General features: G+C 35.9%; 1 protein-coding gene across 1 annotated transcript in view; it reads left to right on the plus strand.

The window, feature by feature from the left end:
• The window catches only part of LOC110116065 (cycloartenol-C-24-methyltransferase 1), a 33,006-nt gene extending 18,396 nt beyond the window's left edge, over positions 1 to 14,610 (plus strand). Inside the window, exons 4-13 of the mRNA XM_020849511.2 lie at positions 923 to 996; positions 7,930 to 8,014; positions 8,114 to 8,169; positions 9,613 to 9,667; positions 9,857 to 9,904; positions 12,311 to 12,394; positions 12,502 to 12,702; positions 12,772 to 12,897; positions 13,032 to 13,129; positions 14,214 to 14,610. Coding sequence (XP_020705170.1) covers positions 923 to 996; positions 7,930 to 8,014; positions 8,114 to 8,169; positions 9,613 to 9,667; positions 9,857 to 9,904; positions 12,311 to 12,394; positions 12,502 to 12,702; positions 12,772 to 12,897; positions 13,032 to 13,129; positions 14,214 to 14,274 — 888 coding nt within the window. The 3' untranslated portion in view covers positions 14,275 to 14,610. The remainder of the gene's footprint in view (positions 1 to 922; positions 997 to 7,929; positions 8,015 to 8,113; positions 8,170 to 9,612; positions 9,668 to 9,856; positions 9,905 to 12,310; positions 12,395 to 12,501; positions 12,703 to 12,771; positions 12,898 to 13,031; positions 13,130 to 14,213) is intronic.
• The last annotated feature ends 683 nt before the right edge of the window (positions 14,611 to 15,293 follow it).

Raw genomic sequence — 15,293 nt, forward strand, 5'->3', positions numbered from 1 at the left:
CATGGCTCCGAATCATTCATCATTCTAAGCAAGTTTGTCTTATAATTTTTAAAAGTTCTCATTCATGTTGTCTTTTTTTTTTTCTTTTGGAGTTACATGCACTATGAGGAGTTGCCTCGTACTTTTTCACAATGATGAGTCATTCTGGTTCTTTTATTTACACCAAAGATTCTTCTGCTCAAAAGTTTTTGAGTTCTATTTATTTGATTAAGCTGTTACTGGTAATATGGTGACATGTCAGGCTCCAACTCCTTAGATTAAATTCTTTTTTTCTCTTGGTAATGGTGGTTTGAAATTAGGTTATTCACTTCCTCACCTTCATGTTGGCTGCTGTCAAAGTGGCCTTAAAATTTGAATGAACGGTGCACCACTTTGGGTATATTGGTGTTATAGCCTTTACATATAGTTGTGGTAGTCTAATATAATTTTGTATCAGAATTTTTGTCTCTTGTTCAGGTGAGTGGAAACAGTTGGACTAATTATCCTAAGCAAGTTGGTATCTTTGTTGTCCTTTAAATGATAAAGTTCGCCCAACTCTTATTATTGCAATTTGTATGATTTTTTGTTAGATCACATTTAGAAAAACTCTTGTGACTGATAGTTTTCATATTTAAGTACTCGTGCAGATGAAATATGCATTTTCACTAGCTCTTTAGAATAAAAGAGTTCAACACACATCAGTTGATAGTTCTTATATGTATTGACTTGTGAGATATAACTAGGATGTTTATATAAAGGAATGTTCTTTTTTGCTGGCATTGTTATATCAATCTTAAGTGTAATCTAGAACATTTTGGTTGTTATACTTTATGAATGCCTTCATTAAATTGCATTTTACTTTTGAGTCAATGCTAATATTTATTAAATTTTGTTGATGTCTTTATTGCAAATTATATATACTAATGATTTTTATGCATTTCAGGTAAATAAATACTATGATCTTGCAACTAGCTTTTATGAATTTGGCTGGGGGGAATCTTTCCATTTTGCATCCAGGTTAGATAAGTCCTTTTGTTTATGGTAAAAATTATATATATAAGGCAAGGGGATCAATTAATATTAGGTCTATATGTTAAAAACATTTCATTCAGTCTCACACTTTATAGGATAGTTTTTTTCATCACCTTTTGAAAAGATAAGGTGGTACTCTTGTTAGGTTAACTAGTTGCCTCTGTCCCTCTCTCACCTTCCTGGTTTGTTCTATTACAAAGTGGGTTAAGATTGATTGACCTTTTTCCAGTTTTATGTGTGGACCTCCGGAAGGACACCGACATGGCAACAGAGTGTAGAGGGTATACGACCGCTCCACCTTAAGGGATAGAGAAGATTGTAAGCCTCTGCACTCCTCACAAGAAAGCAAATGGGAGGGCAGATTAGATCCTACATACGATCAATCATTAAGGATAGCGTCTCTCGCTGGCTCATCCCAATGGGTGATAATATGCATGATCTGATCAGTGTCACCGGGCTTCCCCCACCCGATACATCAGCTCGAGTGGGCTTTATTTATTATGAAATTATGTTTCCCACTGACACAAGCCCTCATGGTTAATTACATATCAGGCCAGAGCCTGAGAATACTCTCAATTAAGGATATAATATTATTCTTCCCAAAAAGAGATTAGCACAAAAGGGAGATTAGAAAATCCCACTCAAAAGGAAAGAAAAGCGCAAGTGGCTTAGTCAATATGCACATCTCACACTAACATCCAGAGGGACTATAACAGTAACGAGTGAAAGAGAATCATACACTCAGAGCATACAGAGGGGAAGGATGGATGTGGCGTCATCCATGTGACACAGATAGGTATGATTTGTAATCCATGAAGAAAAGGAACTTACCTACAATTTATGCATACTACGAGACACCCAATGTAGTAGCCTTGAACCCTAGATCTAAAGTGGGTTTAGTGTTCTACCCAACACTAACACCCGTGTCCTAGCTAATGCATCTAGGCTTATGTCCTGCCTGAAAAGAAAAGCCAACTAACCACCTAGGTGCGTAAAATCTATGTTATCCGATCTTTATGAAAGATTAGTAAGTAGTTTAGTTTTTTGGAAGTAAAGCCGACGTCTAGAGAATTTTTTAATTTGCATTGAACATATGTAGGGTGAATGCCTATAGAGCTAATATAATTAAAGTTTTAATTTAATTGATTTATAATGCAATTCATGCTAGTTAAAAGATCCAAATCATGTATGCTTAGGATTTAAAAAAGGCTTATAGAAAATAATTTTTTTAAAAAAGTCTAGACTTCCCCAAGTCTGACACTTCTTCCTCACAGGCCAAATTATCCGGACTCTACCCACAGGCGGGGAAGTGTCTTATAGAAGGAGAAGAGAATGCATTAATATGCATGCGACCATAGAGGCTTCGGCTATTCCCTAGGTCGTTAGATTTTAAGTTATTTAATTTCTAAAATATTAAATTTTAATTATGAGCAGAAAAATATTTTTTAATCCTTAAAGAGCATAGTGAAAATCACTACAGGAAAAACGTGATTTTCGCCGGATTTTTCAGCAGAAAAAAAATCCGTCAACATTTCCGATAAATTTTCTAGCGAATTTCTGACGGATTTTTCGACAGAATTTTTGGTTGTATTATCGACAGATTTTTCATCAAATTTTTTTGTGGAATTTTCGGTAGATTTTTGATGGAATTATAAATTTCCTTGAAAATGATTATTAGAAAATCAATTTAAAAATTTTAAAAATTTAGTATTAGACAAATTAAAAATTTATTTAAGTATATTTAAAAATTTAGAAAAATGATTATTATTAAATTTATTGTTAAATTAAATATAATAATTATTTTGATCTAAATTAATTTAAGATAAAATATAATTTAAATTAAAATAACTAAGCTTTTATAAATTATTATAATTATTTAATATTTTATTAAGTTTATATTTTATTTAGTTTATTATTTAAATATATTAATAATTAAAAATTTAATATTCTATCATTATAATTTAAATTAAAAAGACTCATTTTCTTTAACAGTTTTGCAATATTGGCATGGTGGTAAGGACGGTTTGTCGCGCGCGTAAGGGGAGGCAGGCAAGGTTCGAATCCCGCTTGGCGCAAGTTTGCGGGTGGGTCATGTGCCGATTGGAGATGGGTCGTGGGTTTGAGTTGGCTAGGTGAATCGAGTGGGTCGCCTGGGTCTATAGGACCGGGCCTGCTGGGGGAGAGGGGTTGGGCAGGTAGGATGCCGGGGGTTGTGGGCTGTTGGGCGGGGGCGGTGTGTTATAATTTTTTTTTTCATTTTTTTTTTCTGGCGGAGTATATATGTTGGATAAATTTTTGACATTTTTTCCACTGGAAATTGGCCGGAAATATTTTTCGACGGATTTTTTTTTGTGTCGGTAGAATTTTTCCGACACGCGTTTTAACGTCAAAAACAAATCTGTCAGAAATCCATCGGAAATTATAATTTCTGACGGATTTTGGGCATTTTCTGATGAATTTGGTCCGCCGGTAATGCACGTTTTTTCTATAGTGAATCTGGCCATACACATACAATAAAAGAAATCTAGAAAAAAATATGCAATTTCTACTGCGTAATCGATATAAACACATCAATATAAATTCATAGAAAAAGTAAGAAAAGAAAGTCCACGGCAAGTGCCATATAAGTACAACCCATGGTATGCAAAAAAGTAATGGTGACCAGGCTCCACCGATAATAATCTGGATTTTAATCCTACTGAATGATGTAAGTCTTAAATGCAAGACATTTCATCTTTAAGTCTCCATCTTCAAATGGAGTCTTCCTCCGGATCGCCTTCCTTCGGATCACCTTCTTTTGGATCGTCCTCCTTTGGTTCGTCCTCCAACAGGGTATCCAAATGAGAAAGAAACTCCCCGATAGGGGCCTTTCTTTCTCTCTTTGGGTACCTAACTTTTAAAATATCATGCCTTTGAAGACCTTCACAACTTGATATGAATACAAATTATATTACATTTGAAAAATAAAATCTAGACTTAAAGTCCTGTATGATTATCCTAATAGAAATTACAAATAATAATACATAACATCCCAAGCAGTTAATAATGGTGCAGAAAAATAAACACGTTTGGCCACGCTCTTTTTAATTTAGGGATGAGACTTTAGTAATTTCTGGAGTGCATGCCGGAAGCAAAATTGATTTTAAAGCTTAATGATTATTGCCCCCTCTTTATTAGCGCTCTATGAGCGTCGCCACCTATATAAGACTAGATTAGTATCAAAAGCGTCCCAAGCCCATGGGCAATCTAACACACAAATCACATCATAAGCAGATAATGTAGTAATAAAACATCACAACAATCATAACAAGTCAAACCAAAATAAATCAAGCAATCACACATGCCACATGCAATAAAAATCACATCATAGAGAATAAAAAAGAAAGAAAAGCACCGGCCATAATCTTAGAACTAGAAGTGGTAACCTAGCAAACAACTCTATGTGTGTGTAATAGGCTTATGTGGCTTTGGATATGTCCTATGTAGGGTAGCTCAAGTTGCTTAAAGTTAGAGTTTATTGGAGGCTAAAAGGAGAAATTTTATTTAAAGTTCAAATATTAATGGATTAGGATTCATTTTAGTTAATTTTAGTTTGTTGATCCATTTTAATATTTAGGATAGTGATCTTTGAAGTTTAAATTACATTAGTCAATTTTGGAAGGTCTCGGATCCTCCTATGTATTAGGCTAAAATGGTCCAAAAGGTCATTATTGAAAGTGAGCTAGGTTTGGGAGCTCTAGCATTTTATTTAAATATTAGGCCTCATAAGTAGTAGTTAGGCTTTGAGTTTTCTAGATTTTGAGTTTTCTAGGCTAAATTATGAATTTTAGAAGGTTCGGGCAATTAATGAATTATTAAAATTGCTTAATAAGGGATATTTAGGGGGTTTTGATCCAAATCAACTCCAAACTGATTGGAATCACTCCCAAAGGTCACAAATGACCTAAAAAGATGTTCCCAAGTGTTTGAAAAAAATTTGGATTTTTTAATAATTTTTAATTAATACAAAAAGGTGAATTTTAATTAAAGTTAAATTAGGGTTTAGATTAAATTCCAATTAATAGGCCATAATTATCTATGATTAAGGTTTAAATTTTAAATAGTTCAAGATATTATGGGTAATTTTCTGAGTTAAAATGGATTTATTAAAATTTTCTGAAGTTATCGGTGCCTAATTAATGGGTAAATTAGGATTTATTTATTAAATGGTCCTAAAAAATTCCTAGAAAATTTTGAGAGATTTAAGATGTCACTAAGTTCAAGTGTTGAAAGTTTCATGCCAATCAGAGATCTATCCTAGCTCATAGAATTTTTCTAAGTTCACTAGACGGATCCTTAATTATTGTCCTAAGGGTTTCACTACGTTGAATAAGTTTAAAATAAGTTTTGGACTGACCCTTAGGATAACATGCAGGGAAATGTATAAAAATAGTAAACTCATCAATTCTAAGATCTAGGAGGGCCTAAGCGAAGTGGTCGTGTGTCTTACACATGCAAAAGATGGTAAAATAAGTAATTAAACATGCTAATCGATGTAATTAGTGGATGATTGTAACTCAAACACTCACTAATCATTCCCCCATGAATGTTATTCATGTGCAAAGCCTATGTTTAAAATTTTAAAGTGTAGATCTCTTAAAATTAAAGGGTTTAATAATATGTATAATTTTAAAAAAATTTAAAAAATACACATTAATTAAATATATAGATTTAAAAGTAGATTAATTAAAAAAAATTAATGCAAACACATATGTAAATATAGGAGAGATATACCTGTCACCCGATCGAGATTTCAAAATAATTTCAAAAAAAAATTTTTAATTTTAAAATTATTAGGCTATTAATTATAATAATTAAATAGTCAAATTTATTATAATTAGTTAAAAAAAGTTAAAAAAACACTTAAAAAAGATTTAAAAATAATAATAATAATAAGAGAGGCGGTGGAGGTCAGACCACGTGGCGGCTCCCAATTTGCTCCAAAAATCGTGAGCGGCGGCGATGGCCAATGATTGGCAATTATTACGCCGCCGCGCAATCATTGCCAGGTGATTGAAACGGCGGCGGGACCCACGTGGTTTCACTAATCTGCGTCAGCATCCCGCTGCGGCCGTTGGATTGCCCGTGGTATGGAATGAGCGGCTCAGATCTCGCTGAATCGAAGGCGTGTCCATTAGATCAATCCCGCGGTCAAACGAGATGGCGGAGAGACTGGATCCGGACCATTGATCAAGCAATCAATGGTCTAGGGGCAATGCAACGCACACGAGCGGTTGACCGAAACCCTAAACAAACAAAGCCCTCGTTCTCGCAAATGGCTCAATAAAATTTGATGAAATTTTGAACTTAGGTATTGATATTGAAGAGCATCTATGGGGAGCAAAAACCTCATTCTAAAATTCGGTGATTAAAAAGTTTTTTAAATCTAAGTGTTGTGACCTAGGTTTAAGGTTTTAGAGAAATTTCAGCATTGGATCTTCTAGATCTTTATACGGTTGAGCTTGTAGATTATTCTCGTATAATTCCCTAGTTGAAGGTGTGATCAAATGAGCGATAGATCGTCGGGAAATCATCTTAGATGTTTTTTGGCCTCGGTTCGTCGAAAAGCTCGCCGCAGGCGGGGGTTTGGCGGTGGGTTTGAGTGGAAGAAGGTAGAGAGATGCTAGGGGATCTCACACATGAGAAATCTCGGGTTGAGAGCCACTAAGGAGAGACTAAAAGCAAGAGTCCCCTCCTTGGAACCCTAAATGTGATATTTATAGACCCAAGCCCTATATGGATGGCTTAGATCATCACTAGGGTTAATTAGGAGGGTTGGGAGGAGATTAGCATGGGATTTGGCTCTAGGGATCATTAGGTAATGATTTGAATGCATTAAATGGCCCAATTTGACCAAATTAGGTCAAATTTAACTGGAGAAAACTTGAGTTGACCAAGTAAAAACCTGGCTTGATGAACTTAGTCAATTTGACCCAAGGGATGAATGGATTGAGCAAAGGATAGGGCATGGAGCTGATTTGAATTTGATTTGACCCATGCATGTTAATTGGGTAAACATGGGTTGATCAGGTCAACCAGGTTGACCCAGGACATGAGTCAGGGCCCAATGGGTTGGGTCTGACCCCCTGAGTCAAAAGGAGGTTAGATCTTAAGCTTGAGGAGCTCTGGATTTGATCTGAAATCAAGAAAAGGGGGTTTGGGTCAATTTGGGTCAACCCAGGTTGATTCAGGGCTTGGGTTTGGACTCAATAGACTTGGCTTGACCTACTGAATGCAAGAGAAGCTGTCTTGGGGTCTAGCTTGGTCAATTTGACTAAGTCAAACCCTTTGACCCAAGAGTTAGGGCAAAAATAAGGTCAACATTATGGTGGCATTATATCATCAAAACCTCTCTCTCTCTCTCTCTACCACCAAAATCCCTCCTCCCTCGCTCACACACACAATCTCTCCTCCCTCTCTCTCTCTCTCTTCTAGAATGAATCCATCCTAAAATGGATGGAGGATTGATTAACTTTGGTCACTTTTTTCCCTTCACCTCTCTCTCTCTCTCCTCCCTTGTCACCTTTCTCTTCTGCTTCTCTCTCTGTAAGCCATGCACCCAAAGGGGTTCGCTAGTCTGAGTTTTTTTGGACTATCTGGATTCACTTGATTTTGTTCAACAGTTAAATGTAATGATACTGGTCATCATGGAGCTTTGTGAAATTTGGAAAATTAGGTTGAGAGACCTAGGTGAGATCAGAGTATGATGCTACAACCTTGGTGAAACATTTTAAGAACATGTGAACTTGTGTGAAATGAATCTTATACCTCAAGGAATAAATGTAATTTATTCTATTTATCGTTGTAAGGCTAAAAGAGTACTAGTTGCATTTTCCTGTGTGGAGCTAAATGAGTATACTAAATAGTTTCTATGTGAAGATGGAAAGGTGAATCATTAAAGGCAAGCATCAGACGTTATGAGCACTTTCTTGCCCTTCAGCTAGCCCTCAAAAGTGGAATGAAGGTATTACATGCAACAATTATCCATGCGTGCTATTATGTTATTTGAATTACTCAATACTATGGCTTACTGATGCAACTTTTCTCTCTTTGGATGATATAGGTATTAGATGTTGGAAGTGGAATTGGTGGTCCTCTGAGGGAACTTTCTCGATTCAGGAAATACATTTTTTTCTTTATTTGCTTTACTTATCTAATTCTTTTACTTTTTATTTAAAAATTTATAAATGGTAAATATCACCTAGGTTTTTAAGGTTTAAACCATAGTTACATTTTTGAAAAATCTCTGCATAGGTTTTTCAACTTATGCTTTGGTTGCACCTAGATCCTCACCATAATCATTCCATCAGTTAGAGTCAGAATATCTAAAATGTCCCTCTTAGGTGCCCTATGTTACTGTCCTTATTTATAGATTTTCAAGTGAATAAAGAATCCTACCTAGACCGGCCTTCTTTGTTGTAGATGAATCATGGGTATTATTAAATTACAGAAGGTTTGTTGGTGGTAAAATCCTTGAAATCACCACCAGTAAGTTGATTGTTAATTTGTTCTTGATGTGCTCCTTTACACAGACTAGAACATTATTGGAGAGTAGCTCATTGATTGCAACCCTACTTTCTTCTTTGTCCTTCTCCATTTCCTCCGCTATAGTTAGCTTCACTTCCATGAAAGGTCCTATATGTTGAAGCCCTCCTGTAAGCCTCCTCAACCATGTCCATCCCACCTAGTGTGATCCATTCAACGTCAGCTACCTCTGTCTATCGAAGGAGAGATTATTTTGTGCGGACGCCGAACGCGGTTCACTGTCCGGAGACCATCCAGAATGTGCCACGTCAGCGGTACCGAGCCGCACTACCGAGCCGGGTACTGAGTAGGGGGTGACGTGCCACATTCTGGTTTGTCTCTCCGGATGGCGTTCGGCCGTCCCCACATAATAATTTCACCTATCGAAGAGGGGAAGGGCGATATTGTCTTCAGAATCATCCAATGCTTAAAAAATATCATGTGTCGAGTTATATAATAGAATCTAATAGCAAATTCGTGACAGTGTTAGGCACAAAGGATAATATTGAAGAATGGAAATTAAGGGGACCATAGTGAAATCTCGAAAGACGCTAGTGACCTTTCTGCAGGTTTTCAAAAATGTGAACCTTGGTGAAATGTGGTCTAAGTATCATAGATCTAGGTGATATTTACCTATTTTTAGTATGATTTTGTTATCATTTGATTCTATAATCATATTTTTAATACTGCATATAGTTCCTTTAGGTATCATATGAAAAATGCATGATATGAATAAACTTGTGAGATTTGAGGGTTTCCAAGTTACAGTTTGCTTTGTTGAAAGCAAGTATTCATTACTGTTTGAAAGTTTTGTTGATCAATTTTTTAAAGGGAAATTTACATACGCTTAAACTTGACAATTTTTGTGAAATTTGAAACTAGACTGTAGCCCTTGCCTTCCATCCAAACAGCAGCCTTATGCATTCATATTCCATTTCAAATATTGCTTCAACAAGCGTTATTTGTGTGATATCTTCTAGTTGATCAAAAGAAAGTATGGTTATAGTAATAAGAATCTTGCTGTTGGACTAATTGCAGTTTAGTGTCCATCACTGGGTTGAACAACAATGAATACCAAATAACCAGGGGAACTGTAAGTATATTTTGATACTGGATTCTCTTCAATGTAGTTTATGCAGCTCTCATCATACATCGCTCAAAATGACAGTTTAACTACAATAATTTATACCTGTTTAATTTTTGAGTTTATTCACTTTTTTTTTTCATTGAGAGTGATTTGATCCGTAATTTAAGAGAATAATCTTCTCTTGCTGATTTTCAGGAGCTAAACCGCTTAGCTGGACTAGGCGATTCTTGCAATTTCGTCAAGGTACATTTTAATCTTTTATTATTCTTCTTTGTGTTCACTTTTGATCGCTGAAGCAATTGCCTGTCCATTTGAATGCCTTCTCCATAATGTATGATCTTGCTATGTCGTCTAATATATGTCTTTCTAAGGTTTCGTTTGGGACGGCTTTCTTACTGATACTTAAAGCAACTTTTTAGTTCAAAAATTAAAATTTGAATTTTTAGTTCTAAGGAGTCTGGTGGTTCCTACCTCGATCTAAGGTGTCAAATCGGTCAGTGGTAGTTCTACGGAGTTCAGCGATGTTAGCCTGGTTTTCCTTGAGTTGCTGGCTAATGGTGTTCATTTGACCTACCAACAAGTCTAAAGTCCGGTGAAATTGTTTAGGGTCCATCCTAATATCTAGGGTCACTCAGACTTATGCAGAAATAAAAGAAAGTAATATGCAAATAAATAATTTATGCAGGATGCGATTTAGATGCTAAAATATGTAATAAAATTTTTCTATCATGCATCTAAATGCAACCATGCTATGATACCAGAAGATGCAGGACTAAGTATGATTTAAATGAATGCGATAAGAACTTGCACGTTTCGAATAAGAGAAATTAATAATTAAGAACATTAGTTACTAAACGATAATAGCAAACAAAAGAGGGGTGGCTTCACTTAGGCCAAATCACATGCTAAGAACTAGAATCATCAAAATAATTAGAATTTGAACCGATGCAAATTAAGTAGTTATTCAATAGAATCCTTAAGTTAACAAATAGATTACAAATATAGAAAATCAAAACTCAAATATGATGTTTACTAAGTGAAGGTAGAGAGCTTGGCATGAGTCCTTGTGCTTGAAGCACCACCTACAAGAGCAGAGGATTAGAAGATAATTTGAATAGGGGAAAAAGTTAACCCTTGTCAAGGATCAGAAGTGATTTGACACTGAACATTGGCAAGCTACTCTTCGATTGCTTCGGACAAGGTGAAGATGATACGATCTAGGTATTCTTCGGCGAAATTGTCTATTTCCAGGTTGACGTCGAAGAATGTTGACTGAAGAATGTCGATGTTTCCTTGCTTGTTGTAAACGAATCCGGAGTCAAGATCTGGATCGGCCATTTATCGATTCTGTAGGGTTGAAGTGTTGGAGACGACGGTCTTTGCTTCCCTTAAAGACTCCTCTTGAGAGAAAAAAGTTTCTCTCAAGGGTTTAAGTGGAGAAGAGGGAGAGAGGTGGCCAACCCAATGAAGGGGGCTTATGGAAGAAATAGGTATATATTTTGGGAGGATGGAGGGGAATTTATTTCATCTAATTAATTCTTAAATTTGGAAAGAATTAAAAGAGGAGAGGGGGGGGGGGGGGCGTAGGAGAGAGGTGGGGGGTTGAAATCTTCCCAAAGAGAGGAGTTAGTAATTTGGAAAGAAATTCAAAGGAATTACGGGGGGGGGGGCATAGAGAGAGAGAGGGGGTCGGAGGAGGTTTCAATAGGGAGGAGGGATTTAGGGAGATGCATTTAAAGGTTGCTTGTTTTGGTCTTGGATATTTTGGAAGGTGTAATTAAATCCAATTGTTTTTAAATTCAAATAGGATTTAATTTTGGAAATTTTCCAAAAAAAGAATTTTGTAATTTAGGAAACAATTCAAATTAAATTTGAATATGAATTAAATTGGTTTCCTATCTTAGAAAGACCAAGTTGGAAGGGCTTGAATACTAGCCTTGATGGGGGAATTCCTAGGGGGGGTGGCTTGGGTCGCTTGAGTGCCAGTTTTGGGTGAGGGGAGATGGGGGTCGGATGGGGGTGGAGAGCTAGGGGTGTTAGCCCAAAGCTAAGGAGTGGTGGGCTTGTGGTTGGCCGGAGGTAGAGGTTTAAAAGGTGGCTGGCGGCTTAGGTTGTAGGTGGACCGAGTGATAGAAAGGAAAGCGAAGGAGAAGGAGATAAAGAAAATTATGAAGAAACTAGCCAAGAACCCGGATTTCTAAGGTTTGTGGGTGATTCTCTTCCCTCTCCACGGGATTTCTCTCCAAACCCTCTCAAGTTCTCATAAGAACTCAATATGCAAAAAATTTTATAATTCATTCATTAACCTTCAAAAGAAAACATAAGGGATATATATAGCCTCATACAATGGATGGGAAAATAAAAAGACGACTTAACCCTTTGGGCTTACACATGGCCACCCTTAAGTAAGGGGTAAAAAAAGGAAATACAACTAAAACAAGTATAAAAACAAATAAATAAAACAAGTACATATGAGGACTCAAAAATATATCGGCGCGATCATGGCTGAAGATCGATGACCACGCCTCTGATAAAATTTTCATGCTATTTTGTCATGTTTCTGATATCTTTATTAGCCACTACGTAATTTGTTGATTAATTAACCAAAAATTTTCATGAGTTTCTAAGTTTTGTTCTCAACTTATGCAGGCTGACTTTATGAAGATGCCTTTCCCTGACAATACTTTCGATGCTATATATGCTATAGAATCAACCTGCCATGCCCCTGATTCTGTATATCACTTAGAAGCTTTGAATCGTCTCCTCCAATCTATCCTTTTGAACATGCTTTATTACTGCATTGGAGATTGATACTTTATGTGTTTTTTGTTCTTGACTAGCTTGGATGCTATAAGGAGATTTACAGGGTATTGAAGCCCGGGCAGTGCTTTGCTGCTTATGAATGGTGCATGACTGATCATTATGATCCCAACAATCAGATCCATAAAAACATAAAGGCTGATATTGAGGTTGGTGGTGGGCTTCCTGACATAAGGTCGACATATCAATGCCTTGATGCCTTACAAAAAGCTGGATTTGAGGTAAATTTTAGACTATAACAATGGCAATTGGAGAAGTTGTGGATATTAACCAGTAACTTGATATTGAAGGTTATTTGGAAGAAGGATTTTGCGGCTGATTCACCTGTACCATGGTATTTGCCTTTGGATACCAGACATTTTTCATTAAGTAGCTTCCGCTTGACTGCTTTTGGACGTTTTATCACAAGAACAATGGTGAGAATATACTTTTTCTGGAATGTAAAACATCAACACTCTCCGCTTTTGCTTTTTACGGGGATTGAAATCAACCGAACAATGGTGAGAATGTTATTCTGATGGTAAGTTTCATTATTTTTTTGGCTTTTCAGGTTCGGGTGCTAGAATTTGTGCGACTTGCTCCGACAGGAAGTACGAGAGTTTCATCATTCTTGGAAAAGGCTGCAGAAGGTCTGGTAGCTGGTGGAAGGTTTGTTTAAAACTATTGGCTTGTGATTCTTAGAGAAGGTTGCTAAAGACTTGCTAGAAATAAAAATGTTAAGGTGAATATGGCTAAATAAAATTTTTTTTTTGATGAATCATTATATAAGAGGAATGTGAGGATAAAATATTAAATTTTGTTAAAAATGTGATAATGAAATATAAACTTAGACAATTTTAACATCATGCAATGTTCTATTTAATGATTAGGGCATCTCCAACCGAAAATCCCTTTTTTCACTCCAAAATGCAGTGAAATTAAAAAATGGCGTGATTCATCTCCAATCGAACTCCATTTTGCACCCCTTGCAAAAGGTAATTGTCTTTCTTCTCTTTCACGCGTTTCTTCGACAAATTCAGTAGAGACAGAAAAATAACGCAGGTGAACAGTGCAATGCCAATATTGGCATCGCACTGTTCACCCACAACCAAATACCGGAAGTTTTCCCGTTCGGTTGGAGCTCGTGAGCAACGCTATTCATGCTTTTGGAGTTCGGTTGGAGAATGCCTTATTATCATTGCTTTCTGGCGGAGCTATTCAAGTGAAAAAAACATGTTTTTTATACCACTTTCTTATAAGAAAAGAATTAACTATCCTTTTTTAAAACAAAGCAATCGCAAGCTCATAGGCCCACTAACACAATATATTTGCCATCTACCATATTGTCAAAATACATAATAAGGTAGGACAATGAAAATTTCTAAAAGTGGTTGAAAAGTTGGAGGAATGAAAAGTAACCCTACACTAGATTAGATTGAGCAACCCATGGAGCATCTAGGCTTTGCTTGTCGTTGGTCGTAGATTCTTTGCTGCCTTTCACCATTGCAAATCAACACTATCTCTAATACCACTTCTAGCCTAGAAGCCAATTCAAATTTTAAATCCAAAAAATTTTTTATACTAAAAATTTATTTTAGAAAGCAAGAAGAAAGCAGTCCCAAACGAAATCTTAATTGAAACAAATGCAGAATAATAATTTACAAAACCAACCCCAAATATTTAGAATATGAGCCCAAAAAAACTTTGTTCCCAGATCCATTTCTTTCAATTAATTGTGTGCTTATTTGTTCAGGATGGAGATCTTCACCCCTATGTACTTCTTCCTGGCTCGGAAGCCTCTTTCAGAATCCTGATGAACAAAAACCAGTTTAACACAGAAGCTCCAGATGTTTTTGTAATCCAATGGCCTTCGAGAGGACATCAATGAGCAACCAGAAGCCATTGTTGACGATGATTTCTTCATTGCCATTTCAACTCTATCCTGCATGTATGTGTGTAATTATTCTATTTTATTTCAGTATAAAGAATTATCCTGCTTTGTATTAAGAATTATCATTTTGATTATTTTGCACTGCATGAATACTTTATTGTGTGCAAGTGGACCTGTTATTGACATGTTTAATAATCTATGTACATGAAGAGCAATAAATGAACATGAAAGACATTATGGAAGTCAAATTGCATTCAAATCTATGCTACAATATACATAACATGATGGCTGTCTCCTGGCCCATATCATCAGAACTGTTCATCATCCTCTTTGTGAGGAATAAAAATCTTATATAGATTGCATTGCGTAGGCTTATCCCATTCTCTGTCCCCACACACACTCTAAAGAAATTATTCTGTGCAGTCACCGGACGTTATCTGAAGGGAATTAGTATTCGCCACATCATTTTTTTTGCTGTGTATTGGTGATATGTATCAGATGATGTGACGCGTTCTGATTCACCTCAGGACCGTCTGGATATATATATATATAAAGAGAGAGAGAGAGAGAGAGAGAGAGAGAGAATAACAAGATGGATTATAGCCTTTTCTAATACACTTGATGAAAATCATGGCAAATGAGCCATAGGAATCAAGAGAAAGTGAGGAACAAAGAAAATTATTGACTTTATTTTAAAGGCTAAGGTTTCATTCGGGATAGTTTCTTATTATTTTATAAAATTATCATAATTTTTTTTTTTCAAAATTATTGTAGAAAATAACTTCATAATATATATATTTTTTAAAACAATGAAAGAATAATAAACATATAGAAATTGTGATAGCGCTTTGACAAGCATAGCAGTAAGAAAGTTGTTCTAATTGAAGATTAAATCATTTTGATCATCTAAACAAATAAAGTAGTAAAAAATTACCTTTCCAA

Source organism: Dendrobium catenatum, unplaced genomic scaffold, assembly GCF_001605985.2.
Source record: "Dendrobium catenatum unplaced genomic scaffold, ASM160598v2 fragScaff_scaffold_853, whole genome shotgun sequence".
Taxonomy (NCBI): Eukaryota; Viridiplantae; Streptophyta; class Magnoliopsida; order Asparagales; family Orchidaceae; genus Dendrobium; species Dendrobium catenatum.